Genomic DNA, 27,411 nt, shown 5'->3' on the forward strand with positions numbered 1-27,411 from the left:
CCTCCTGTCTCCCGCCGTCCTCTTGCTTCCCCCCCTCTCCACGGCTCCTGTTTCTTCTTCCCAGGAACCGCGCCTTGTCTGTCAAGCGGAAGGGTGGCCGGGACCAAATTTCAGAGAGGGGGGTGTCCCTGAGGCAAGCTGTCCTAATAACCATACTGAAAGCTGTCAGTAGTAAAGGAGTCCTAGGATGGCAGCGGGGAGAGCCGCCTCTTACTCGTCTCCATCCTCCAGCTTCAATGCTGGATATGGCAACAGCCACAGCGGGGCGGCGGCCAGTGAGGACGAGGATGGACAGAACCTCTGGTCAGTGTCTGTTATCTGGTGCTGGGGGCGGGCAGGGACGTCCAGGCTGTGCAGCCTCATACAGCCTGGCTGCTGCTCATTCATTAGCTAAGGCCAGAACCGTTATACGGAGCCTGTCACATACCGCACTACAGAGGGGAGGGCGCAGCCTCATTAACCCCTTCGTGCGTCAGACTTGCGTCCAATTTCAGCGTTGGGTGGAAAGAAGCCCAGTATTAACCCTTTACACATGAGTTACGTGAGCGGGCGGGACTAGATACAGGTGACAGTTTGCCAGTCCCCATCACTACACGGGAGGGGCCGCGCTTTACCTGTGTGGAGGTGGGCGATGGCAACCACCTGGGAACACGGGAGCGCGCATTGCCTGGTGGCTGAGCTGTGTGCGCATGCGCGGCAGCAGGGCTTGTTATGCTGTCAGGTAGCGTGTGCTGAGAGCTGGGCGCGGCCTGTGATGTTTGGGTGTGTGGAGGAGTAGGTGGTGTGCAGTCATTACAGACAGTCGTCAGGTTTGGGCGTGTAACTGTTACAGTCAGGTGTCATGTTTGGGTGTGTGGTAGAGTAGGTGGTGTGTGGAAGAGTAGGTGGTGTCATAGAGTAGGTGGTGTGCACCCATTACATTTAGGGGTGATGTGGTAGAGTAGGTGGTGTGCACCCATTACATTTAGGGGTGATGTGGTAGAGTAGGTGGTGTGCACCCATTACATTTAGGGGTGATGTGGTAGAGTAGGTGGTGTGCACCCGTTACATTTTAGGGGTGATGTCGTAGAGTAGGTGGTGTGTACCATTACATTTAGGGGTGATGTCGTGGAGTAGGTGGTGTGCACCCATTACATTTAGGGCTAGTTCGCACGTAAATTACGTGTGGCTTATTTTGGTCATGAAGAAAACCGCTTCCTAATTAGGAAGCAGTTTTTGGACCTTGCTGCGCTTTTTTTTTTTTATTTGGAGCGGTTTTCCTCTCCTGTAAAGTGAATGGTCCGCAAAGCCGCGTGGGAAAAAAATGTGCGTTTTTCGCCTCCCATTCACTTCTATTGCTTTCTTCAGGCTGAAAACGCTTGAAGAAAGGTCATGTCGCTTCTTTTTTCTGCTAGCAGAGAAAAACTGGTAGCAGAAAAAAAAGCTAGCGGTCTACTTAGACCACTATTGTAATGAGGTGGATTTTGAGGCGAAATCCGCCTCTTTGCCCCCATGTGAACTAGCCCTTAGGGGTAATATTGGGATGTGTGCACCCATTACAGGCAGGTTGGATGTGATGTTTGGCTGTGGCATGCAGGCACTACAGTCAGGTGTGTTCCATGGATGAGTATGTGGTGTGAAGGTCCTGGTCATGAAGCTGTCTTATTTTATTGTAATAAATAGTATACGGCCTCAGAACCATCTGTTATTTTTCACTATGCATTGTGTATATAGCAGGAAAATAAAAATAATTATTTTAATAATTAAGAGACGGATGTGTTGTATGACTGATGTGTATAACATTCATCTGGCCCAGCTGGCTATATAGGGGTCCATCAGGGGCTGGCATTTTACCAGACAAAAGTATTGCATGGCTTATTGCTAGGATGTGTTCCTTTACATTATCATCTGTAGGGGACCTGACCTCTGGGCCCCCCATCAGCCCTGGCAGCATGCTATGTGCTGTATTGTGGTCACCTGTCAATTTGGGGGCAGGGGCTACACATGCTATGGTCAGGTTCATGTATTTGGCAAATTTTATTAAGCTTGGGGTATTATACACCAGTATTAATAAACGGCCCAACAGGTTCAGGGACCAAGAGATTTATGAAGACACTGTAACCTCTTCAAAAAATCTCTCAAAGATCCTATGGCCAGAATGGAAATCTACGATTCCATACTAGGTCCCACCTGGAAACTGGTGTGAGATTTAGTAAATCAGCTGGAAGGAGGTGTCCCCACCTCAGGCTGCCCCTACTCTCCCCTCATGTAATGCCCATAGTCTCAGAATGTGGCAGGTTTGTGGCTCATGTTTGGCACAAGAAAGGGCCTTGCCCCAAATGTGCACCTCAATATTATCACTGCTGTAGAGGGGATGATAAATTCCCCCTATTGTCTGTGTAACAAATAGATGAAATTACATTTATTTGGCTTGGAGATGGTTGTCTGACATAGGCGACTTTGGCTGTGATCAAAGCCCCACAATTCCTTCACCAATGATAGTGAATAGAGTTGCATTGTTGTCCATAGTGTGCTGTGACCACAGCTTCAAGTTGAACATTGCACGACATTTTCTATTAGAAGTTGAGGTCACAATGCAACTCCATTGACTTGACAATAGCAAAGGAGTCACAGAGCGACTCGGGGATCTTTAGTCGCACGATAGGCCAAAGTGATCGTGTAGCCCTAGCCTTAATATTACTATAGTGAGCACTGTACTTGGCTTGACGTTCCCATGGACAGTGGATGGAACTGCAGTGTGCATACTTAGCCAGTTGCCTAATTCCAATGAGGGAGCTGGGCCCCCATTGTAGTCATCAGTCAGCATAGAATGGATAGGTGATAACATTAAGGCTTAGGCCCCAAGTGATGTAAATACTGCAGCAATTATGGTCACTGCAAAGTTCTAGTGAATCCCATCCACACATTGCAGAAAATTACGTGCAACGGAAATGTTGCAATTTACAAAACAATCATGGTTTTGGAAATCGCAGCATTTCAATGACCCCTATGGAAACACAGGCAATTTCCCTTTAGTTATAATTGAAGCAGAAAATCCGCCGAGGATACCAAAGCGCACTTTCTTTTGAAAAGCACTGCGGGGAAAAAACATGGTGTTTGCATTGTGATTCTTTCCTGCAGCGTTTTTTTTTTTGTGCTGTGGCCTTCTACGTGGGGCCTTAGCCTAAGAATTGGGCTGACGTTTTTAGTTGCCATTTTCTTCACCGTCTTCTTGCAAACAGCAATTTGCCACTGAGATGCCAAAATCTACTTATTTTTTTCACGTTGTTATTGCTAGGATGTATATAAAAATACAACTTCTAACCAAAATACAACTTGCAATCAAAATGCACTTTCCTAAAAACTGTAATATGTGAGGAGTTCATGCATGCCACTCACAAAAAGAAAACAATTACAATCTCTAATGCTAAGTAACTAGGGCTTCTTTCAGATTAGCGTAATATGGCTGCTGCTCCCCTATTACGGACATAACATCTGAAGCCCCCGCTGATCATCATTACATCAGTTAGGGTCAGGTCACACTACTGCTATGTAATTCTAATGATAGATGTAGACGGAGCCCCCTCCGTTGGTTGTCTGTCTGCATTCACCCCAATAATAAAAAAGATGTGATAGAAGGCATCAGTGGTTTGTCCATTGTTGTCGTCCTATGACGGATGACAGCAGTGGACATTAATAACACTCGCTATTATGGCCATCTGAAACCTGCTAATAACTGATTCTTTTTTTTTTTTTCCTATGGTGACAGTAGCTGAAAATATCTCATCTGACTGAGTGGAACATTTTACGCCTGTCAGAAACGTTTTGTATTCTCATCTCTAATGATAGTCGCTGTTCTTGTAACTGATATCGCTACAGTGGCAGTCATATTTTACTCTATAAAGATCAAGTAGTGACAGTGTCAGATATAAAGTTTATTGTTGTTGTTTGTGTATGTGCTGTTTGGTGCAACTCTTTTGGCACCACGATCTGGATGCTGGTAAGCACCTGAGTCATGGCGTAAATGACCTGATTAAGCTTAGAAGGTCATTACATTACCCCTCTATCTGACAGTCGCAGAGCCAAAGTACATTATGCTCTCTGATTGATACAGGTTATGTGTAGAGTGATATATTTTCATTCTTTATGCAGCTTTGCCCCCTCGTTTTCCGCACTGGCTGGAGATTCTGGTAGGGGGGTTATTTTAATGGCTAGTATCTCTGGATCTATAAGCGCTATTAAGATTATCTTAGATTTATTTTAACAATGAGAATCTCGGCACATCAACCCTGAACATAACATTACCTCCATCATATTTATCTGGATGGGGCTTGTAGAACTCCATGCTGCAGAGTTTGTGTAGCCTAACACGAGACTCACACTAGTGTTCCGGGACTCCGTCCCCACTTCTGCTTATAGGGATTTTTTTTTTTTTTTCTCTTTAACATGTCGGAATAGCATTAAGAAAGGCTATTCTTCTCCTACCTTTAGAAGTCGTCTCCAGCCCGCTGTTCGGTTAAAATCCCAGTTTTTGTCGGTATGCAGATGAGTTCTCTCGCAGCACTGGGTGCGGGCCTCGGCGCTCAAACAGCACTGGGGGCGTCCCCAATACTGCGAGAGAACTCTCTCCAGCGACGCCTCCATCTTCTTCAGCAACCACCTCTTCACTCGTCTTCTGGCTGGGGGTCACACTTTGACGCCTGCGCAGTCGGCTCTGCCATCGGGCCTCGTGTAGAGCCGACTGCAAATGCCGGCGGGCATTTTTTGTGGCTGCTACAGAGCGTACTGCACATGCTCGCGTAAGTGGTCACAGAAAAATGGAGTTCTGTGAAGAACGGAAACCCAAATGCTAGTGTGAACCTAGCCATTAATTTGCATTGTTTTTGTTTATCTGCCCCATTGAATGGCACCCCTATACAGATACTAAATAAGACCCTGTGCCTCACATTAATAAGTGAGTGACTTCAACTAATGGCAAAATTATCTCATGAAAGGGAGTCTGTCTGCAGTAAAATTCTTAGAAACTTAATCCCAGTACCTTGTAGAGGTCATTCTACAGTTTCCAAATATGTTTTATTCCAATTTGGAGCCTTTTGCATTTCCGTGCAAATCTATTTTATTCTTTTCAAATGAGGAGAAAAGTGCTTTGCACAAAAATTTAGAGCTGAAGCTAAGACACGCCCCAAAGCACATTTCCCCTAATTTGCATATGAATGTAATCGTTACTCCAGGCTAATATTCGGTAATACCTGACTGGGACTGTCACTGGCATAGACACAGCCGCACACCCCCACCTCCCACTACCTGCTCCCTCACACATCTCATAACTCTCAGTATTTGATGGATTGTTGACAGCAGTGATGACAGGGAGGAGGAACGTTCCTGCCTCTTCCAGTGATGCACTGATAAGTGGTGATTCGGGGAGGGCACAGGCCAGAGAACGGTTCAGTGCAGATTGAATAGTCAGCGGTGCTTAGCTGCTGCAAGACCTTACAGAGTCTACAGAGAGCAGGATGAGGCGCCAGTGCCAAATTATTTTCTTCTCCAAAGTATTGCAATAGCTTTGAAAACCCAATCCATAATATAACCATATATTGTATCAGCAGGGTGTGGGTGGTTTGCTATAAACTGTATTGAAGTAGGGTCCCAACTTGTCTCAAAGCAATCGGAATAGACTTCACACAGACGTGCAGTATTCCAATTTATTTATTAATCACCAGATCGGTGTAATTGTAAGTAATTACATCCAGCAGCGTTGATGTGGTATATCCCAGACGTTGCAAGCTATTGATGTAATACAATTTGTAGAGTAATAGTGGAACGTTTTTCGGTCAAAACTGACCTTCCTCAAACTCTACAACAGAAATAAATATATTTATTTTGATATACCATGTCAACGCTGCTGGATGTACTTGCTTACAATTACACCAATCTGGCGATTAATAAGTTGGAATATTGCACGTCTTTGTGAAGTCTATTCCGATTGCTTTGAGACGGTAGGTACAGTCTTTATTTCGGTAGGTTGCCATTGCTTTAGGTGGGATAGTTTGTTAGGGAGTGTTCATACTATCGTCGGTGTCTGACAGCTAGTGTCCGCTGCTAATGTCCGTGTCGGGTTTTGCTGTCCACTTAAAAAGTCGGACATCTTTGGGAACGGACAGTTAAGGACAGACACGGACAGTAAAAAAAACGCACTCGATCTCCATTTAAATCAATGCAAAATGTCAGACACAGCTAATGTCCGCACAAGATTTTGAAAGGACACTACCTGTCTGACACCGACGGTAGTGTGAGCGCTCCCTAACACTATTCTATTTAATACATAAATGGGAACTTGGTGGATCTCATTAGTCAGTGGGATCCACTGCAGAAAGAAGCTTTGAGTTTAGGTAATCCTGTAAATTCTATAGCACAGAAATCCAGTCCGATGCACCTTATCTATACTGATCCATTGTAACAAACCCCCAGAACAAGAGAAGCATTTGTGCTATTGCTTTTTCATTAAGCCCACATAGGATTGCCTAGAATGGATACAATTTCAGTAAGAGTAGAGCTAGTATTGGCCCACTTAGTAATGTGCATGGTTTGCCATCTCTATCTCAGTAGCAGATTATGTGGGAAGTAGAATGGAATTCTAGGATTTCAATGTGTCTGATATAATTTCTTCCCTATATTGTCTCGAAGCCCAAAAAGTGCATGCAATGTTTTTGCAACTTGCTGTCACGTGATTATATTAGAGGTAAAATGTGGTTGTTGCAGTTAGATGTAGTCCACAAGATTGCATGCAACTCAATGTATTTATTACGCTAGGGTCACGCTTGCCCTCGGGTTTCTATTCTTTGGGTTCACTTTGGAATCTGAATAATGGAAACCTGTGGGCCCGATGGACTATAGTGGAGTACACTGGGTGTCTTAACGAAAATGCAGAGAGAAAAAGCTTAAAAAGCACTTTTTTAGCAGAATAGATGATGGAATCCCTAAACAGAAATCAATTGCACATGTGAACCCAGTGTTAGAGCTGCAGCTGCCACTCAATAGTTAAAATCAACTCATAGGGCTACAAAAAGTTGCAGCGTAGCCCTGGACTAAACCTTCAGCCTTGGCAAATATGAGGTGTAAGGATCAGCCTCTGGATGTGATCAGGCCTGGTATATTTACTGATGGCAAGCAGTGATGCTGAAAATTATGAGGAATGCAACATGTATTATAATGTTACATAATTCTCACGGGTTATATAAATATGTATGAGGAAGTGTGTGAAAGGATTTCAGAATATACTACTGTATATCTCATGTTATTTCTAAAATTGAAACACAATGGGGCAGTTACTAATACTAAATTTTAGTCAGAGCAAACTTAAACTAGCCAACTTAAACTCAACTTTTAGACAACTTTTGATTTTCTAGTAGCATTTTTGTTAATAAATTTCCTGCGTTTTTCAGCCTTTCCCTTGTTTCTCTATTGAGAGCTATCGCCTGCTTCTAACTGTGTATGGTGTAGGGGTTTGTGTAAAATGTAGAGAAAATTAGGGTGGAGGTCTGACACACAGCACTCACATGAATCAGCTGGTCTTAGCAGTTCACTTTGACCACAATCTGCTTCATTCTCAGTGAGTCAGCTGGTAAGAACTGCTGATAAAAGGGGTGCAGGAATTTGAACCCCAACAATCTGATATTGGGAACCTTTTCTTTAGATATTGATGATCATAGCCCAGGAAACCCCCTTTAATAAACGGGATGTAAAGCATTTATGTCAGGTTTTTTGGGGTTTGTAAATTCCTCCTGAATTCTGGCACATTAGTAAATCTACCTCACCTATTCAGTAACGCTAGTACACCTACCTGACACATTATCTGTATATGCACTTGCTGCAGCTTGGTTTTTTGACCAGTGACCTTGTATTTTGCAGAAATGTCTCTGATTTCTGCAGCCTCATTGTAACCAGAATACAGTTCGTGCCTCTCTTGTAATGCCATCTACCATTTACAGTATGCCAACGCTTGTCTTTGGTCTCAGTTCTCTTACATCCGCATGAAGAGTAGTTTTCTCTAAGGGGTTGTTAATCCCCATGAAATTATTTTTGCAAACATGACAATTGTTTTGGTCTGAGGGCCACATTGTTAGATGATGCCACTCCCAAGCACATTGGAAACTTGTGCAGATGAAGCTAAGAAAGGTATATCTTTATGGTACATACACCTGATGTGCAGTAAAACAAGGCCTAAAGGCTTCTGCTTCATGTGTAGTGTGCATGTCCCTATATCCCTGGGGATGAGTCTCGTACTTGCCTCTGGTAGTTTATATGCTTTTTTTAATAAACATTATACAGACTGACTGGGGATGCGAAATTCCAGCCACATAAGGACATACTTGTAGTTTGGTGGCAACAAAGTGCGTATTTATGAAAAAAAATCTTTATATTGGCTTCAGTATATGAGAAACACTAAATCTACAAAAATGCCGTAAGGATATATAGGATTATGCAAGTATTATCCTTTAGAAAACACATTGACAATATAAAGCTATTGTTACTGCCTGTGCCAGTTCTATTGGTATCTATATACTACATCCAATCCCCTGGTACTGCCTCTAATGATGCCATTTAGGATGTGATCATTGATGAGGATGGTGACTTGAATACATTAAGCAGACATGTGCTTGTACCTTAAATCATAGTGGTTTCCTATTGGCTAAGGACCACAGAAGCATGTGGGCATTATAAGCTGTGCCAGTTTGCCATAAAGCAGGATTTGCTATATATGTCCGTATATTTGCGTAGGTTTTTCTTTGTACATCTCTGAATGGTCTAATTACCCACAGCTATTTGTCTCATTAAATGGGTTTATATAAAAGTACCATTGCCTAGTGAATTTATGGGTTATAGCATTGATATGTTATGAACTTTATAAGCATCTGATGCTACTATATGGCCGGACCAGTTTGAAGTTAAGAGTATCCACAGGATATGTGATAAATTTCTTAGCTCGAGAACATGAATCAGAGACCTCTGTCCCACACTGCTGTGAATGAAGAGGCGGCTCTCTGTGCAAGTTTCAAAAACAGTCAACACCACTTACTTGATTCTTTTTGGAACTCCCATAGAAATTAATGGAGACCTGTACATTTGCAGCTACCTTTACTTTCACAACGGGTGCAGGGCGGGGTCCCCAAGTCCCATTCTGGAGATACGTGCAGGTCTTGTTGATAGGCTGTGAATTTCTGAGCTGGGAAAAAATCCTTTCAAGTGGTTTTATGCAGTCACTATGTGGATTGCTAGATTAACTTTCCATGTCTGTATTTCTTCAGGTCATCCATCCTAAGTGAAGTCTCCACTCGCTCCCGTTCTAAGTTACCATCTGGGAAGAATGTGCTGCTGCTTGGTGAGTGGAGATGTGTACAGTCGTTGAGAGAGAAAATGATCTAGTACTAAGTAGCGAAAGAATTAAAAACGTTTTCTTATTTACAGGTGAGGATGGAGCAGGTAAAACCAGCTTGATAGGGAAACTTCAGGGAATTGAGGAGTACAAAAAAGGAAGAGGCATGGAGTATCTGTATATTAATGTCCACGATGAGGACAGAGATGGTAAGTAACGGGGATTAAAGCGGTTTTCCAGGCTAAAGTTGGTCATCAATATCAGATTGGCGAGAGTCTAACACTTGTCACTCCACTGATCGCCAGTTCACAACAGCAGAATCCATATGGAAGCAAAAAAAAACAGCTTTTCCAAATCATGGGGCCTCAGCCTTAAAGAGGACCTTTTATCAGATTGGGCACTGGCAGTTCTATATACTGCTGAAAAGCTGACAGTGTGCTGAATTCAGCACACTATCGGCTTTCCCGATCTGTGCCCTGGGTAAAGAGCTATTGGTCCCGGTACCGTAGCTCTTTACAGTAAGAAGGGCGTTTCTGACAATCTGTCAGGTACGTCCTTCTTCAAAGCAGCGCCTACCGCGCTGTACAGTGTGAGCGGGGAGGAACGCCCCCTCCCTCTGCTCACAGTGCTCGTCCATAGACGAGTATTATCAGGAGAGGAGGGGGTGTTCCTCCCCGCTCACACTGTACAGCGCGATAGGTGCTGCTGTGGAGAAGGACATACCTGACAGAAACGCCCTTCTGACTGTAAATAACTACGGTACCGGAACCGATAGTGCTTTACCCAGGGCACAGATCGGGATAGCCGATAGTGCGCTGAATTCAGCAAACTGTCAGCTTTTCAGCAGTATATGGAACTGTCTGTGCCCAATCTGATGAAAGGTCCTCTTTAAACTAGTTTTGGAGCATACAGTTAAAATGTCTCCCCTTTGTTATAAGGCTAGGTTTACATCTGTGCTGGCTTATCCTTTGTTCCGGCCTACTGAGGGACCCAAGCAACAGAGAGCCTGACCAACAAAATAGCAATTACCTTATGGACACTGGCAGACCACATAATCTGTAATGGGGTCTTCCCTTTTTTATACTGAGACCAGTGGAGAGAAAAGTTCTCCATACCGGAGTTTTCTCTCCAGTGCAGATGTGAACTTGGCCTGTCATAATAAGATTTCTGTGTAGATCATGTTTTTTTTTTTTTTTTTTTTTTTTTTTCACTATTCTGTTTTTCTCAACTTTGTGTGTGTGTGTGTGTGGGGGGGGGAGGGGTTGGGGTTGCCCTTAAAAACAAAGGACTTGAGTTTAATCCTTACCTCGCTCCGGAACTTGGTGTAGGGAGTCACAAAGACACCACACACTTTAGCTGGTTGGTTGATCCTTCCAAAATCGTTGGGCTTCTATTAATGTATGTGTGTACATATACTTAATATGTAATTCCTTTGTCACAAGTATAGGATGCTGTACTATATCCCTTCCTGGAGACTGGTAATCTGTAACATTTCTTTATCAAGTCATTGAATGCTCTTACTTCCATCTCCAATAAAGTGTACTCACTCTGCTGTACTTTCTGTTTAGGAAATATCGGAAGAAAGTGTTTCTCTAATGGCCAAAAAAACCCAAATTGATTCACGGCATTGTAGGAGTTCAGCTGTGATGTTTAGGCACTGAATGTATCTAACAAGCTTGTTTAGAATTATGACGAGCTGAATTTTGATTGCAGCTCTGGTCTACAACACAGGATGTAAGGCTTCATGCACATGGCAGAGTGTGCAGCCTGGGGCCACACGGTGACTCAGTGGTTAGCACTGCAGCCTTGCAGCGCTGGGTCCTTGTGTTCAAATCCCGCCAAGGGCAAAAAAACCATCTGCAAGGAGTTTGTATGGTCTCCCTGTGTTTGCATGAATTTCCATCCCATATTCCAAAAAGACATACTGATAGGGAAACAAGTACATTGTGAGCCCTATGTGGGACTCAGTCTACATGGAAAAGAAAAAAAAAGTGCAGCCCAAGGCTCTTCTGACTTGGGTTCTGATTCTTCGTTCTGTTCTGATAGTTATAGATCATGACCTATAAAATAACCTCAGGCTACAGACTCGGTCGTGTGCATAAGGCCTAATTTCGCATCAGTACAAGGAAATGCAAGAAAAGTATTGACTGTAAACTGTAATTTAATTATAAATTAATATATTTGAGTGGTCTTTGTCAATGTATTGACTGCATTTTTTTTGTTATAGATCAAACCAGATGTAATGTGTGGATCTTGGATGGTGATCTGTATCACAAAGGCTTGTTAAAGTTTGCTATGGATGCCAGCAGTGTGAAGGACACATTAGTTATGTTGATTGTAGACATGTCACGACCATGGTTAGCTTTGGATTCACTTCAGAAATGGGCTAGTGTTATCCGGGAACACATGGACAAACTGAAAATAGCACCAGAGGAAATGAAAGAGATGGAAGAGAAAAGTAAGTTTATCTCAAGTTTGCCAAGTTAAAGCTGAGGAAACAAGACTTGATATTGACAGAGGTCTTTCAGCTATTATTTGTGCTTCATGTCATGGATTTCTAAAGGTGAGTTCAGGTAGTTGGGTTTTACTAATTGTACTTTTTCTTTCCAGTGGTTAGAAGCTTTCAAGAGTACGTAGAGCCTGGGGAGGAATTCCCTGCTTCCCCTCAAAGAAGAAATACATCCTCGCAGGATGATCGGGATGAAAGTGTGATTTTGCCCTTAGGAGAAGACACGCTTACACATAACCTTGGCATTCCTGTAGTAGTTGTTTGCACAAAGGTCAGTTCATGGGATAGCCTGTTGTTTTCCCCGTGTCCAGTATTTTTACTTTAATTCCACTGACAATCTATGTCATCTACAGTACACAAAATACTGGAAGGACTAGCTTGATATTGCTTTGTTTTTTTATGTATATGTCTAGCTTACATTCATGTTTTGAGCCACATAGCCAATGATGCTAGAAATTCGCTTTCTGTCCCTAACGTATTGGGTTCTTTTTGGTTCATCTATAAGTGTATGTTCACATGGAGTTTCTTGCAGGCTGATTTTCAGTGGAAACCGCATCAAAATACGCCTCCAATTCACTTCAATGGGAGTCAGTAGCAGCTTTTTTTCCTCAGATTTTATTTATTTTTTTTCAGCTTGAGGGGAAAAAAAGCGACATGGCCTAGCTTCAGGCGGATTCAGTCTTGAAAAGCCCATTGAAGTCAATGGGAAGCCTGAAAAATTGCAATACAGGTTTTTAATGCGGTTTTTGCAAAAGCTGCAGCAAAAACTACTAGCGTTTTTGTAAAGTGGAGTTTCGAGGTCCATACAGTGTGCTGGAGCAAAAAAAAAAAAAAAAAATGTGGCAAAAAACATATTACAACAAAAAAGGGGCAAAAACCATTTCCTAATTCCTCAAGCAGATTTTCTCAGCCTGCAGAAAACTCAGTGTGAACAACAGTGCTCTTACTGTTGAGGATCTGAAAAGCAGCGGCAGCTTTCTCGCGTCTACACCAGAGCTGTACTGACATGGCAGTCTTATTCACATTCAGTAAAACTCTTGTGTTTTGTAGCCACAATGTCCTCGAAGTCAATGTTGGTTTAATAATAGTAACCAGAATTCTAGACTGAGGCTTCTAATACATTCTGCTGTAATTCCTTGAGTTATTCATGGTCTGTAATGCCCTAGGCTGAAGGGCATAGCTTAATGAGGGGTTTTCTACTCAGTAGACATGGACATGACATAACTAGGGTATACAAAAATTCTAAGCACAGTATAATGTGGTAAGTGATGGGCGAGTGATTAACCATGGAGAAAACCTAAATCTGAGGTTTATAATGCACATAAGAAATAAAAGGAACATAATTGTCCAATAAGTTTAGCTAATTTAATTGTACTGTATATTATACAGATGTGCTGCAGAGTATAGATAGTTACTCCCATCTCAGCCTCTCATGAGTATAGCAGCTGCAGTTATTTATATGTATTTTCCAGCAGCCTTCCCCCCCCCTCCACTCTCCATAGACTATTACGAAAACGTAAGGATCTATTCTGATCACATTTTTTACATCCATTTAAAGGATGCATCTGATGGTCATCAGTTTATATAGACAGCAGTGTTATGAAAAGGGAAAAAAGCAATATCTGTTTCTGTCCTTTTTTTTTTTTTTTTTTTTTTTTTTATGGGGGGGGGGGCGCAGACACAAGTATGGTATACTATGTTTTTGTGTCCTTCAAAAAGGACTAAAACTAAAAGTGGTGTGTTTTTTTTTTTTTTTTTTTTTTTTTTTTTAACCTTGATGTAAATGAATGACCATCCGTTTGTATCCTTTATGCATCAGTCTTTTGCAGCCTTTAAACGGATGTAAAAAACGTCATCTGAATCTCAGCTTGATATATGAAGATAACATACTTCTTAAATAAGATATCATATATATATATATATATATATATATATATATATATATATATATGATAATGTGTATATATATATATATATATATATATATATATATATATAAAAATATATTATATATATATATATATATATATATATATATATATATATATATATAAAAAATAAGTTTCTGCTATTCACATGAAGTTTTAACAGATCAAAACATGCTTTATAATTGGAGGTATACCTTACGTTTTATGCAGATTGTCACTGACCTTAAAGGGGTCATCCAAATCATCTGCATAACATCCACAGCAGTGCTAAACACTCACTATTCCCTTTTGCACCCTTTGCTTGGCTTCATTTTACTTGCTGCTCCTTGTATTCCTGATGTTTACATGCAGTGACTCTGTGGACAAACTACATTTCCCATGATTCATCTGTCTGCTCTCACTCTTGGTGTACCCCCTCCCTTCTCGTCTCTTCCTTGCAATGAAATCGCAGATAATAAATCTCTCCCATATCCAAGGTTAGATGCAGCTGTCATGTTTTGTTTGCTGCCTGAATTGCTCACAGGGAGGGGTAGTGAGCTTGCAAACTGAACGTGACTCTAAGGTCCTTGGCCTGAAAATTAATCAGATAAATGGTGCTGAATTTAAATAGGATATATATTAGGAAGTACCGTATTTTTCGGACTATAAGACGCACCTAGGTTTTAGAGGAGGAAAATAGGGAAAAAAAAATTTAAGCAAAAACTGGTAAAATATTTAATATATGGGAGTTGTAGTTTTGCAACAGCTGCAAGGCCACATTGACAGGTGACCCTGCAGCTGTACGGGGATGCATAGAGCGTTTTTTTTGCGGGGCCAGCTGTACTTTTTAGTTATACCATTTTGGGGGGATAGCTATTGCTTAGATCACCTTGTATTGAAAAAAGAGGAGGTGATTTAGAACTTTTATTTATTTCATATTTTTAAAGCTTTTTTTTTTTTTTTTTTTTACTATTTTATTCCCCCCCGGGGGCTTGAACCTGCGGTCACTTGATCGCAAGTCCCATAGACGGCAATACAACTGTATTGCCGTCTATGGGACATTCTGTGTATTAGTATTACGGCTGGTCATAGACCCAGCCGCAATACTAATATATAGCAGTGACAGGCCCGGGAGCTTCATTAGGCTCCCGGCTGTCACCCGAACAGGTCGGCTCCTGCGATATCGCCGCGCAGGAGCCGGCCTGCAACTTTACAGGTACAGGGCCGGTGGGGACCGGCCCCGGGGGAGAAGGGGCCGCTGATACTGACCCGGCATCCGCTGTACTAGAGAGGCGGATGCCAGGGAGGGATAGACGCCAGGGCCTGAGACATCGCTACGATCCTCCCCCCTGCATGAAGCCAGAGGCGGGGGCACGGAGGAGCCCCTGCCGCTGCTGGCTTCATGCGGGGCAGAGGAGCGCAGCGATGTCGCAGGCCCCGGCACCTGTAATGGCGTCTATCACTTACCGGCTTCCGCCTCTCTATTACAGCGGATGCCAGGCGCCACCTTCAGACTATAAGACGCACCCTTCTTTTCCCCAAAAATTTTGGGGAAAAAAAGTGCGTCTTATAGTCCGAAAAATACGGTATTTTGTATTGATGCCTCCTGCTTCAATATCTTCATGAATTAAGCCCTTGCCTGGGGGGAGAGACGGAGAAAGGAACACTCGGCCACATCCAAAGATTAGAGCTTAAGGGCTTGTTCACACGGACACAGAGGGGGCGAATTATGGCGCAGAATCTACGTCGTAATCCGCCCCCTCACAATGGTGGTCTATGGAGACTGCTAGCGGAAAAAAGAAGCGAGCTGCCCTTTCTTCAGGCGGAATCCGCGGCTGGTTCAGCCACAGCGTCCACCTTGCGGCAGCACGCTCCTGTCTAGATCCATTCATTTGCACTGCACGGCATTCCGTCGCGGCAGCCGCGATGGAATATGCACACGCAGAATTGCATGTGAACTTAGCCTGACAGTACCACAGACCTGGGACATTGTTCCTATAACCAAAAGAGACCATACCTTGTCAAAACGTGGACGAATATTGACGGATTAAATTGTTCCAGTTGGAGGCTATATGGATTCCTTTTTTCTTTTTTTTTGTTCTCTTAAAGAGGACCTTTCACCACTTTTGGGCACATGCAGTGTTATATACTGCTGGAAAGCTGACAGTGCGCTGAATTCAGCGCACTGTCGGCTTTCCCGATCTGTGCCCGCTGTAAAGAGCTTACGGTGCCGGTACCGTAGTGCTCTATGGTCAGAAGGGCGTTTCTGACCATTAGCTAGAGACGTCCTTCTGCCTCGCGGCGCCAATCGCGCTGTGCTGTGGAGCAGGGAGGAACGCCCCCTCCCTCTGCTCACACAGCTCGTCCATAGACGAGCATTATTAGGAGCGGGAGGGGGGAGTTCCTCCCCGCTCCACAGTACAGCGTGATTGGCGCCGCGAGGCAGAAGGACGTCTCTAGCTAATGGTCAGAAACGCCCTTCTGACCATAGAGCACTACGGTACCGGCACCGTAAGCTCTTTACAGCGGGCACAGATCGGGAAAGCCGACAGTGTGCTGAATTCAGGGCACTGTCAGCTTTCCAGCAGTATATAACACTGCATGTGCCCAAAAGTGGTGAAAGGTCCTCTTTAACAGCCATAAGGATATGCTGGAGTAATTTGTATTGCACATATCTAACATTAACTGGCACAGTTAGTGGAATTGACTGCCCCAAGAGGAGTTGCATCATCCAATGGATACATGGCCAGACACGACAGACAAATGGGAAAATCCACCAAATATGGAGGTTGTCACCTATACCGTTGCAACCCTCGGGGAAAAAAAAAAAAAAGGGATGAAACCCCAGGATAGAAGCTGTATAGTCTAGGTGAAACTATTTAGGTTCTATGAAGAATTTTTAGGGAGAGTATCAGAAGGGTGACCTGCCCATTACCCATGCTAATGAATGTTAGGGTGGTTTCTAGGTCCTGTTCCAGTCTGTCATAAAGTCCAAGTTGAGTGCAGGATGTGCAGCATTCATCTCACTATATATAAAGGAAAGAGAACCTCTATCTGTCACCCTATAGAGACTTATTCTTTTAGTGGGAGTGATCACAGTGTTATATGGATCGAGTGAACACCTGTGTGAAAGACCTGATAAGTTTGGAAAACCTTAGATGAAGCAAACTGTTCGGTGAACAGTAAGCGTTAACTTTTGCATGTCATCTACCTTTATAACCTCGGCTCTATACTCTTTCCTTCTAACAGTTTATTTCAGTAATCCCTCTATATTTTTTCCCAGTGTGATGCCATTAGTATTCTGGAAAAAGAACATGACTATACAGATGAACACTTCGACTTTATTCAGTCACATATCAGGAAGTTTTGTTTACAATGTATCCTTTTTATGAAGAGCCTACACATGAGACTTCTGAACAGATTGAGCTAAAGCTGGCCAAATATACTGACAGCCCTTTCCAAATGGCTTCCAGTGGTAGGTGTTGAATTGAGAGGAGGATTGTATGTACTTGATTTCAACATGAGTAATTCTGATCTATGAGAAGAGACTGATATCACTTGTACTAGCTGAAGCTCAGCTCAGTGGAAACAGCCTGGTCTGTGCATTGGCTTCACGCTGCTCGATGTAGCAAGATGAGACGGAGATACAAACAGCGGGAAGCTTTGCTTTCTGTGCCATGCACTGCTGTGTTTAGAAACCTGTAGATTATAGTGAAAAATCTATGTCCTCTTTTATTCTACCTTATGTGCTCCATAGAACTTGTAAGAATTGAGGTGCACTAGCATAGTTTTATTGTTCAAGTATGAACATTGTACAATAATACAAGCATTTTATACACACGGTGTAATTACTTAGTTGTCTATGGATTTTGTGGCTTGTGTTGCCTTCTAAAAGGTTTGGATGAAGACATTGCCCATCTGGCTGAATCTGGCTTGTGTTTTACCTAATAACTTCCTTGACCTGTTCCCTTCAGATGGCGCTGCACTAATTTATACATCAATAAAAGAGAACAAAAATATTGACATTGTATATAAATATATTGTTCAACATTTATACGGATTCCCATTCAACATGCCTGCTGTTGTTGTGGAGAAGGATGCAGTATTTATGTAAGTACTAGTCCTTCCATCATATCTAGAATAGAAATTGGCAATCACATATGTTTGGCTTTACAGAATCTTGCTATAGATTTGTGGCTTCCTGAAACCAATAAACGCTTGGACCTGCCAAGTAAAATTAGTATTGGAAACCTTGTAGGGTTTGAAGTGTTGCAAGTAAATCCTAATAAATTTGCAGAATTTACTTTGAAAAAAGCAAACTAAACAGAATAGATATACAGATGCAAATTGACCTGATTAGAATGGAAAAAAACAAAAAAAAACAACCTTTCATTGGTTTCAGGGTATTTCAATGTATTTTTTTAACGGTTTGCAGACCACCTGTCACTTGTAAACTTATGGTGGGTTGAGAAGAAACTTTGCAGTGATATTTAAAGTCTGCAGCCGTATGGAGAGAGTGCAGATAAAGGAGCTGCTGGACGACCCATAGAAAGGCCAGAAATGCTTAACTTCTGTCCTTGCCTTCCTGAGTGTAGAGTAGGGTATGGGGGCACTCGTCCACATTAGGGAGAGTGTTTGCCTACATAGGCAGTACGGAGACTTACAAGTCATTCCTGCTCCGCTAGGGATTATGGGTAAAAAATATGCAAATCTATTCTCCTGGATGGAATTAGGAGAACAGAGTGCACTCTGTACACCACCCTATAGAGGGCAGCATCCTTGTGTAGAGTATACAGATAAGGAAGCCACTGTGTCTCTTCTTCCTGGAAGGAAGGAGGCTATGTGATCTCTGAGTATTAGGAGTTCAGGTTTGCAGTGATTCAGGAGGTTGTATTCCTCCTGTAACTGACAATAACAAAAAAAAAAAAATGTTGATGTAAGGAATAAATAAAAATAAAAAACAAAGCTCCACCCATAATCCGCACTTCAACTTCTATCACCATCCCCAACAACCCAAAAATATGTATCTTGTATATAAAAATGACCATAATTGAATGCATGAATAAACCACAAGTAGAGAAAAAAACAAAAATCCTGAAAATTGGTCGTGAACCAGGATAAATGGTCTTGAATTGGTTGAGCAGCATTTTATCATTTTAATCTTCTAATTTTCACAATGTTTTTTTTTTTTTTTTCTAGTCCAGCAGGATGGGACAATGACAAAAAAATAGGAATTTTACATGAAAATTTTCAAACACTAAAACCAGATGACACTTTTGAAGAAATTATCACTAAGCCACCAGTGCGCAAGGTAAGCGGTATACAGCTGTGCGTGTCCTGTAAACTGACATGTAAATGCCATTTTTTTGATGAGGTTTGAAACCTTGGCTTTTGTGTGCCAAAGCTCATGGAATGTATCCTATTCATTTTTCATCCTGTTATATAAATGTTTGTTTTTGATATGGTGATATAATGACATTGAGCCTGTCTAATCCGCAGTGCCAGCTAGTGACCCAATGCCTGATAACACAAATTCACCATGAGCTTTTGCTACCTTGCTGGTACTGATAATGTCACCAACTTGATGTTGAAGATGGAACGGATAGTGTCACATACAGTACTAGTGTGCATTTCTCCGTTTACAGCAGCATTGATAGATGTTCTGTGATGTTATCACTATTTAGCATAAATTGAACAATTACATTTTCTGGACTGCAAAATGCCTAACTGCTGGTTGCCGACACTGCCTGAGTGTTGAGCGGAAGTGAACGGGATAACACTGCAGTACTTAGAACGCTGTCTTATTCTGAGCATAGCCGATTCTGGCATGTAAACAATAAAGACACCGCTCTCACACGAGTGCTGCGACCCCCTTCATAACAGTGGATTGGTGCAGATCCTGACAGTCTAAAATGGCCTGTGTGAAGGTTAAATCATTCATTTTGAAAACCGGGATCACCCCTTTTAATTTTCCTACTGGTTAGACTTCTGGTTTTTGCTAAAATAAAATAATGGCTTTAATGACTGCAAATACAAATCTTATTAGGATAAATTAATGTGGCAGAATTTGCCTCAAAATCCGCACCAAATTCAGCTTTAAATCTGCCTCTAGTTTTATTTATTTTTGTCTTGCACATTCTACCTGATCGTTCCCATTGAAGTGAATCAGAAGGATTAAAATTCCACCTGATGACTAGTGAGGAATTTGCAAATTTGCGTCCGATGCCGCGGCGGAATATTATGAAGCAGAAAAATTCAGCTTCAACTTCTGCCATTTAAACATCCCCTTATTAAGACAAAAATGATGTGGAAAAGCAAGCTAATTTAATATTTGTAGGATAAGCCCTTTAGTACTGTATTTTTCGGACTATAAGACGCACTTTTTTCCCCCCAAATTTGGGGGGAAAAGAAGGGTGCGTCTTATAGGCCGAATGTGGCGCCTGGCATCCGCTGTAATAGAGAGGCGGAAGCCGGCAAGTGATAGACGCCATTACAGGTGCCGGGGCCTGCGACATCGCTGCGCTCCTCTGCCCTACATGAAGCCAGCAGCGGGAGCTGGCTTCATGCAGGGCAGGGCAGCGATGTCTCAGGCCCCGGCGTCTATCCCTCACCGGCATCCGCCTCTCTAGTACAGCGGATGCCGGGTCAGTATCAGCGGCCCCTTCTCCCCCGAACCTGTGCCTCCCCCGTACCTGTAAAGATGCAGGCCGGCTCCTGCGCGGCGATATCGCAGGAGCCGACCTGTTCGGGTGACAGCCGGGAGCCTAATGAGGCTCCCAGGCCTGTCACTGCTATATTAGTATTGCGGCTGGTCTCTATGACCAGCCGTAATACTAATAGACAGAATGTCCCATAGACGGCAATACAGTTGTATTGCCGTCTATGGGACTTGCAATCAAGCGACCGCAGGCTCAAGCCCCGGGGGGGGGGGGGGGGGGGAATAAAATAGTAAAAAAAAAAAAAAAAAGCTTTAAAAATATATAATAAAAATATGAAATAAATAAAAGTTCTAAATCACCTCCTGTCCCTAGAATATATATATATATAAAAGTAGAAGATCATATGTCATAAACCACCGTTTTTTTTTCAATAAAAGGTGATCTAAGCAATAGACATTCCCCAAAATGGTAAACTAAAAAGTACTTCTGGCCCCGCAAAAAAAAAACACTCTATGCGTCCCCGTACAGCTGCAGGGTCACCTGTCAATGTGGCCTTGCAGCTGTTGCAAAACTACAACTCCCATATATTAAATATTTTACCAGTTTTTGCTTCAAAAATTTTTTTTCCCTATTTTCCTCCTCTAAAACCTGGGTGCGTCTTATAGTCCGAAAAATACGGTATATCAGGACAAGAAGTTGTTGAGTCTTTAGATTTTGGTGTGTGTGTTACCTGTTAACTCTGCTCGTGCTATAGTTTTATTGGTTCTAGGTTATTGTTTATACTTATTTCATCTTTTTTTCCAGTTTGTTCATGAGAAAGAGATTGTTGCAGAGGATGATCAAGTATTCCTTATGAAACAGCAGGTAAGTGTCTACTTGTGTACTAGACCGATGTATGTATTCAGTTATTAGGGTTTGTTGATGAATGTGAGGTTTTATATCGTTATGTTACTATTATCACGTCCTCTAATATAGCACGGTTTATGCTTTCTTCTAGTCACAGCTGGCAAAACAACCACCAAGCACCGCAGGGCGTCCAGTAAGTATTGTATTGTATTCTGATTCTTAATACTCTGAGGTAGAAATTTCACTTTTCCCAGAAAGCGGATTCATTGTGTAATGAAGTAACATATTTCAGTACATCTGCTTAGTGCCAGTGAATTAAGGCCCCATTCACATCTGTGTTCGGGCCATTCCGCTCCCCTATCCGCATGAAATACGCAGAGAGAAAAGTCCTGCAAGCAGCAATTTTTCTCTGCATTTTCTGTGCGGAAACCATACAGACCCCATTATACTCTGTGGGGTCCTCTGCTTTTGTTAGGTATCCGCTTTTTATGTGGATTAGGTTTCCGTTTGGGTGGCCAAGTGGATTCCCCGAAAGGAAACCCAAACACAGATGTGAACAGTGGGGCAAATCAACTCCGTCTCTTTTAGACAGCACTAATTTAGACCAGACAGTCTTAAACTTCACCAGATTTTTCAAAGTGTCTAATTTGGTTTAAAAATCTGTCATGAGACTATCTAGTCTGACTTTATACAACTTATTAGTTGGCTTAGTTTCTGACCCAAAAAAAAAAATGCAGCTAATATTGATGCGTATTGTGTCAGAAAGGCTCAGAAACTGTTAGGGTGAAAATGAGGTATAAAACCTTTATGCCACTTTTTGGCACAAATTGTATTCTTATTAGTTCATTATCCAGAGTGTTTCTACAGGACAGAGACAATATATGCCTTAGCTCATAAATTGCTGCAAACCGGCAGCTATGAGAATAAGGTCTGTATAGATTTTGATATTAAAGGGTTTGTCCAAGGGTTTGTTCACACTAGCGCTTGTATTCCGTCCGCAAGGAGACACCCCCCCCCCTCCGGACGGAATACCAACGCTAATGCAAGCGTTGTGCAGTTAAGCACACGGAGCCCACAGACTATAATGGGCTCCGTGTGCTTGCCGTGCACTGCCCGCACAATTCATTCGTGATAATAGTCTATGGGCTCCATGTGCTTTGCAAGCACATCGCTTGCAATTGTGATTGCATTCCGTCTGGGGGGGGGGGGTGTGTCTCCATGCGGACGGAATACAAGCGTTACTGTTCCACAAAGTAACTTAAATCTGGGATCCAGGGCAACGTACTGCAGTACATAGTGTTGCAGCACATTGTAAATATGTGTAACAAGGAATGACCTTACAGTGCCGAGCATTTACTATACACTCAGGAATTAGTTAAATGCTGGCCAATGATGGCAGCATAAAGTAGTGACAGAGATCAAGATTATATTACTTGTGAATGTACTTGCTGTCATTTTGTTAAAACAGCAGAAGATGGGGAGGGAGAGTGAGGACTTATGGATATTGTGGACTACCCTACGCACACAGAATACAGAGGACTACATCCTTGGCCCCCCACTGTAGATGAGACAGTGAATTTATGAAAACTACAGCAAGTACTGTACACTTGCATATGTGTTACAGGGATGGAATCGGAGTCTGTCACTACGTTAGTTTGTTACCAGATCTGAGGACATTATAAGATTGGCGACTCCTTTTGTTTAATTCTTCTATCATTTATTCTTATATTATACACACATGCCTAAAAATAAATCCAACAACACTTTCACTAACATATTGTTCAATAAAGTGGTCAAGTTGTGTCTCTCTTGTTAACCCCTGCTTCTCTTTACTACAGGATGCATCTCCTAGAGTACCTGGTGGCTCTCCAAGGACACCCAGCAGATCAGGGACTTCTAATGTTGCCAGCGTGTCACCAGTCCCTGCTGGCACAAAGAAAATTGATCCTAATATGAAAGGTATCCGAGGTTCTTACTGCTGCACTTTAGGAGACAAGACATATTGCAATTACTTGCATTAACTTTTTCTTTTTTTTTTTTTTGTGCGTCACAGCTGGGACAACTAGTGAAGGAGTGCTTGCAAATTTCTTCAACAGCTTATTAAGCAAGAAAACTGGGTCACCTGGTCCTGGAGGTACAGGCACCCCTGCAGGCAATTCAGGAGGTAATAGTCTGCCAACTGCTGCCAAAAAGCCAGGTACTCCACCCTGTGTGTCAAAATCTATTGGATTCTAGCGTTAATTTTTTCCATTAAATTAATTCATAGTTGTCATCAGATTGGTTGGTATGGCCGGACACTTTTTGTGTGCTTAAAAGTTCCCAGGGTATTCATACAGCCACCGCTTTATCACCAGTATCTACTGAAGGGCATTACAGAAACGTTATTATTTTGCTGGACACAACTTCAAAGTTTAAGTAACTTTATGCAATTTTTTTAATAAATCAGTAGTGCAGGTGAAGAGAACAAACTGCAATATACTTCACTGAAGAATAGTGTTTGTATCTTTGAGTATTATCTATATTTCTTATCTGAGTGATTTTGATCTGTACTCCATACACAACCGTATTATTGCAGTCTATGAGGTGCTAGAGAGACAAGAGATATGCGGCCGTTTACAGCATTAAATGAGTCATTTCTTTTGGGAGGAGGCCAAATTGTACTGCTGTGTCGTGAAAGAAGGCAGTCTCGCTATCGTGCAGATGTCTCATTGCTGTGAGAACTCTCCTCATTGTCTTCTCTATAAGATGTCTATTGCACAAAATTCTTCAGTGGCATAAGGCGCTAAATAAGTAAGCCGCACTTTTCTTAAACTATTAGTCTCTTCACTTCACCTGCACTATGTTCACACAGCCGTGAATTGTGATAATTCTCTACTGTGTGGTTTTGTTTTGTTTTTGGTTTTTTTCACTGACCCACTCGCTGTTGGGTCTGTGAAAATAGAGCAGTGTCCCCAATCTGTCGAGCATATACTGCTTTTTTTCAGGGATCATGGGAAGCAATATCCAACAGTGCGGAGTTCTTTAAAGACAACTTCTAATGATATCTTCTGTAATAACACGTCAGTAAGTTACAGTAATACTTCAGGTTTACAATACAAATACATAGGCGAACCCAGCAGTGTTGCATAGAAGCATCAGCCTTTGCTACTTGATGGGAATAGTCACTTCCTCACATTGAGTAACTGTTAGAAGTTACTAAACAGACCTGGACAATGTAGCTTCGGCATAGTGTATGTAATGTTCCTGAAACCTATTTTCATCTTGTTCTTCAGGCCAGAAGCCGGTGTTAACAGATGTTCAAGCAGAGCTGGAGAGAATCTCCCGTAAACCTGATCTTGTATCCCCTACATCACCAACCTCCCCTACAGAAAGTGAAGCATCTTGAAGATCGCAGAATCACCTTCGGAGCTGTGTAAAATCGCCTCTGCATTCTCCTTTCTCAGTGATTGTGGAACAGCAGAGACCAACTTTACCCCCACTGTTTTTTTTTTTTTGTTTTTTTTTTAAGTGAAGACACTTATCGTTTTGATACATCCCAAACTAACAAAATCCAGTTTTGGGATAATAGAAATCATGACTGGATGGAGATATAAATAATTTTTTTTTTTTTTACGGCACAGATTTAAGTTGCTCTTATTTTGTTAAGCTACTGTTTGGTAGAGCTGCAATTCTTTACAGTTACTTACCAATTCTGAGGAAATGTTCACGAATAAAACTGCAATTCAATAGGCTACCGCTGGTTCGCCAGTGTTATGAGACTATGGAAAATGGTAAGAAAGAGGTTCTGCTTGTTTTATCTAGAAGGTAAATGGAGGAGGGGGCAAATTAATTTTTTGTGGGCTTTTTAGAATACAAAATTCAATTCGGAACCTAAGTAATGACAACTGGCATTAAGAATATTGCTGCTGTGCTCAACAATACACTGACGTACGGTATGGGCAGGTTCTATTACCAATAACTGCAAGCACTGAATGACTATCTTGTGTGATTTCCTTAAGGCGCAGATTAGTTTCACTGTGTAGTATTATCTAACGTCTCAAGATTTGTTTGTCTGCTGTGTACAGCTCTGCACTAGCCGGTATGGTTTACATTGGTGGGTCACAGAGTCCTGTCTTCTACAATCAGTTAATAAAGTTGTATTTATTATCTGCATAGATTTAACTTTTTTTTTAATAATTTTGTTGAGCTATTTATTTTAATACTTTGGCCTTATTTTAGTTTCTGTGATTAGAATAAGTACTACTAAGAAGTCTAGAAAAATATTCTAAGTAATTTACTTAGGGTATACCTATATCCTTAAATTCCTTTGTAGGTGGCATCTGGCTTACCAGTTATACATGTATGTATAAAGAGAGGCTGTCTGTGCTTACTCTAACTAATCCAGCAGTGGTTAATGGACAGTTTTATAGGCCTACCTTTTGTCTCTAAGCAGATCCCCAGTTACAGTGAACTTTAATGTGATATACTAATCACCTTACAAGTGTCCAGAGGGCAGTCTAGAAGCCACCAAGTGTTCAGGCCCTGCTGAATAAATGCTGTCCTATACTGGTCTTGATTGACAACTTCATTACTCTTGCCACCACTATGCCTTCTTTTCTAGGTGTACTACATATGTGCAGTATAGTCATGGATGCCCACATGCACGACCTTGGGATAGCATCACACATGTGCAAGATTTCAGTGCAGGAGACCATGATGATGGACAGTACTGAAGCTCTCTGTAAAGTCCAAGGGGCGGCATAGGGCAGGAGACAAATACGAGAGAGCATACGTACTTGTGGCTTTAGGACCGCCCACTGGGCACTTGTAAACTCATTTGCATATTATTATTGATTGAACCTCTCCCCTGGGACACAACGGTGCCGGAACTACTTTAGATGTTTTGTTTTGTTAAAATATTAATGACCTATCCTTATGATATCAGACCTGTCCAAAGGCTGCAGTATTCAGGTGAGCGCTGTGGCCTCTTTGCTGAATACGAAGTACAGTGCTGTACATTGTGCAGGGGGCTGTGCTTTGTACTGCAGCTCTGCCACATTCACTTTATGGGGCCTGAGCTGCAAAGAGGTGGCGCAAGGTTTGGACATAATGTTACTGGCCCACGAAGCAGAAGCCGTGTTCATCCCAGCACCACTGTCACTTCAAGCAGCTGATCTGCAGGTGTCCTGGATATCGGACCCCCCCACCACCACCACCAACCATATACTGATAACTTACTCTAAGGACAGGTCATCAGTATTTAACTCCAAGAATAAGGAACAAGATGCTGACAGGTTCCTTTTAAACATAACATTTTTTCCATAGTACTCCAAATAAGCTTTAAAACCAAAATATTTCACAATAGTTATGCGTGTAAGCTTCTCCAGTGTCAGTTTCAGGAAATTATTCCATAAGTGTCAGGTATTCAATGTTCAATTCAGTTAAGCTCCTCTCCCCAAACCTAGCACACTTTCTTATAAGCCGTTACCAGAACAAAACCTACAAATAGTTGTATTGTTGACAAAGTAAACTGTTTAGTTATTTCTGATCTTCAATCCACAAATCTCCCCTTTAAGAACTAAGATCACTGTATCCAAAGCACAGAAGTAAATTTACTTTATCCATCTCTTGCAATTTCATCATTTCCATTGGATGGGTTATGGTTTCTCAGATAGGTTTCTGATAAAAAATTGCCAGAAAAAAAGTGCATGCTTTATGGATTTCTCTCCGATTTTGTGTATATATCATCCATAACTCAACTCCACATGTATCTGAGTGCCAATTCTCTCCTTTAAGAAGGATCTTAATGGATTTACCTGACATTGACCTCAGTTGCAACAATTTGTTGTATAGTGAAATTGTACCAACAGAATGGATATTCCCAAAAATGTACTTTCAGCAGAAAAACAAAATATATCCATGAAAACTATTGGTGTGTGGTTTCTTTCATAATCGTTCCTTGCTACATGAATGAGTATAAAATGAGAATAGCTATATACATCCTGAATTGTTATATAGAGATATATGTGATATATTTATAGAACTACAAAACTGATTCTATTCCTATAGAACTAGGTACTGCTCAGTTTTTGCAGGACTGCAATATTGATGACAAATCCTTAGAATAAGCTGTGACACTCTGGAACAGGCATAGCCTGG

The 27,411-nt window shown here is 41.9% G+C and overlaps 1 protein-coding gene across 2 annotated transcripts; it reads left to right on the forward strand.

The window, feature by feature from the left end:
- DYNC1LI1 (dynein cytoplasmic 1 light intermediate chain 1) lies at window positions 1–27,280 on the forward strand. 2 transcript variants are annotated; one of them, XM_075271333.1, is made up of 13 exons: window positions 1–303; window positions 9,285–9,358; window positions 9,445–9,561; window positions 11,580–11,810; window positions 11,963–12,132; window positions 17,052–17,145; window positions 17,743–17,878; window positions 18,968–19,079; window positions 21,232–21,291; window positions 21,425–21,466; window positions 23,112–23,232; window positions 23,327–23,470; window positions 24,546–27,280. In XM_075271333.1, exons 1-13 carry the CDS (start codon window positions 188–190, stop codon window positions 24,656–24,658), a joined length of 1,530 nt encoding a protein of 509 aa, XP_075127434.1. In that variant the 5' UTR covers window positions 1–187; the 3' UTR covers window positions 24,659–27,280. The 2 variants fall into 2 exon arrangements, with proteins under 2 accessions (XP_075127434.1, XP_075127435.1); XM_075271334.1 differs by having other exon boundaries at window positions 23,327–23,437.
- The last annotated feature ends 131 nt before the right edge of the window (window positions 27,281–27,411 follow it).

Source organism: Leptodactylus fuscus, chromosome 4 (assembly GCF_031893055.1).
Source record: "Leptodactylus fuscus isolate aLepFus1 chromosome 4, aLepFus1.hap2, whole genome shotgun sequence".
Classification (NCBI taxonomy): domain Eukaryota; kingdom Metazoa; phylum Chordata; class Amphibia; order Anura; family Leptodactylidae; genus Leptodactylus; species Leptodactylus fuscus.

Excerpts from the sequence above, each read along its gene's own strand:
- DYNC1LI1 (XM_075271333.1), top strand. The coding sequence starts at position 188 with ATGGCAGCGGGGAGAGCCGCCTCTTACTCGTCTCCATCCTCCAGCTTC. Across the intron at positions 12,133-17,051 it reads TAGTAGTTGTTTGCACAAAG|TGTGATGCCATTAGTATTCT; the intron begins GTCAGTTCATGG and ends ATTTTTTCCCAG. Across the intron at positions 17,146-17,742 it reads CAGGAAGTTTTGTTTACAAT|ATGGCGCTGCACTAATTTAT; the intron begins GTATCCTTTTTA and ends TGTTCCCTTCAG.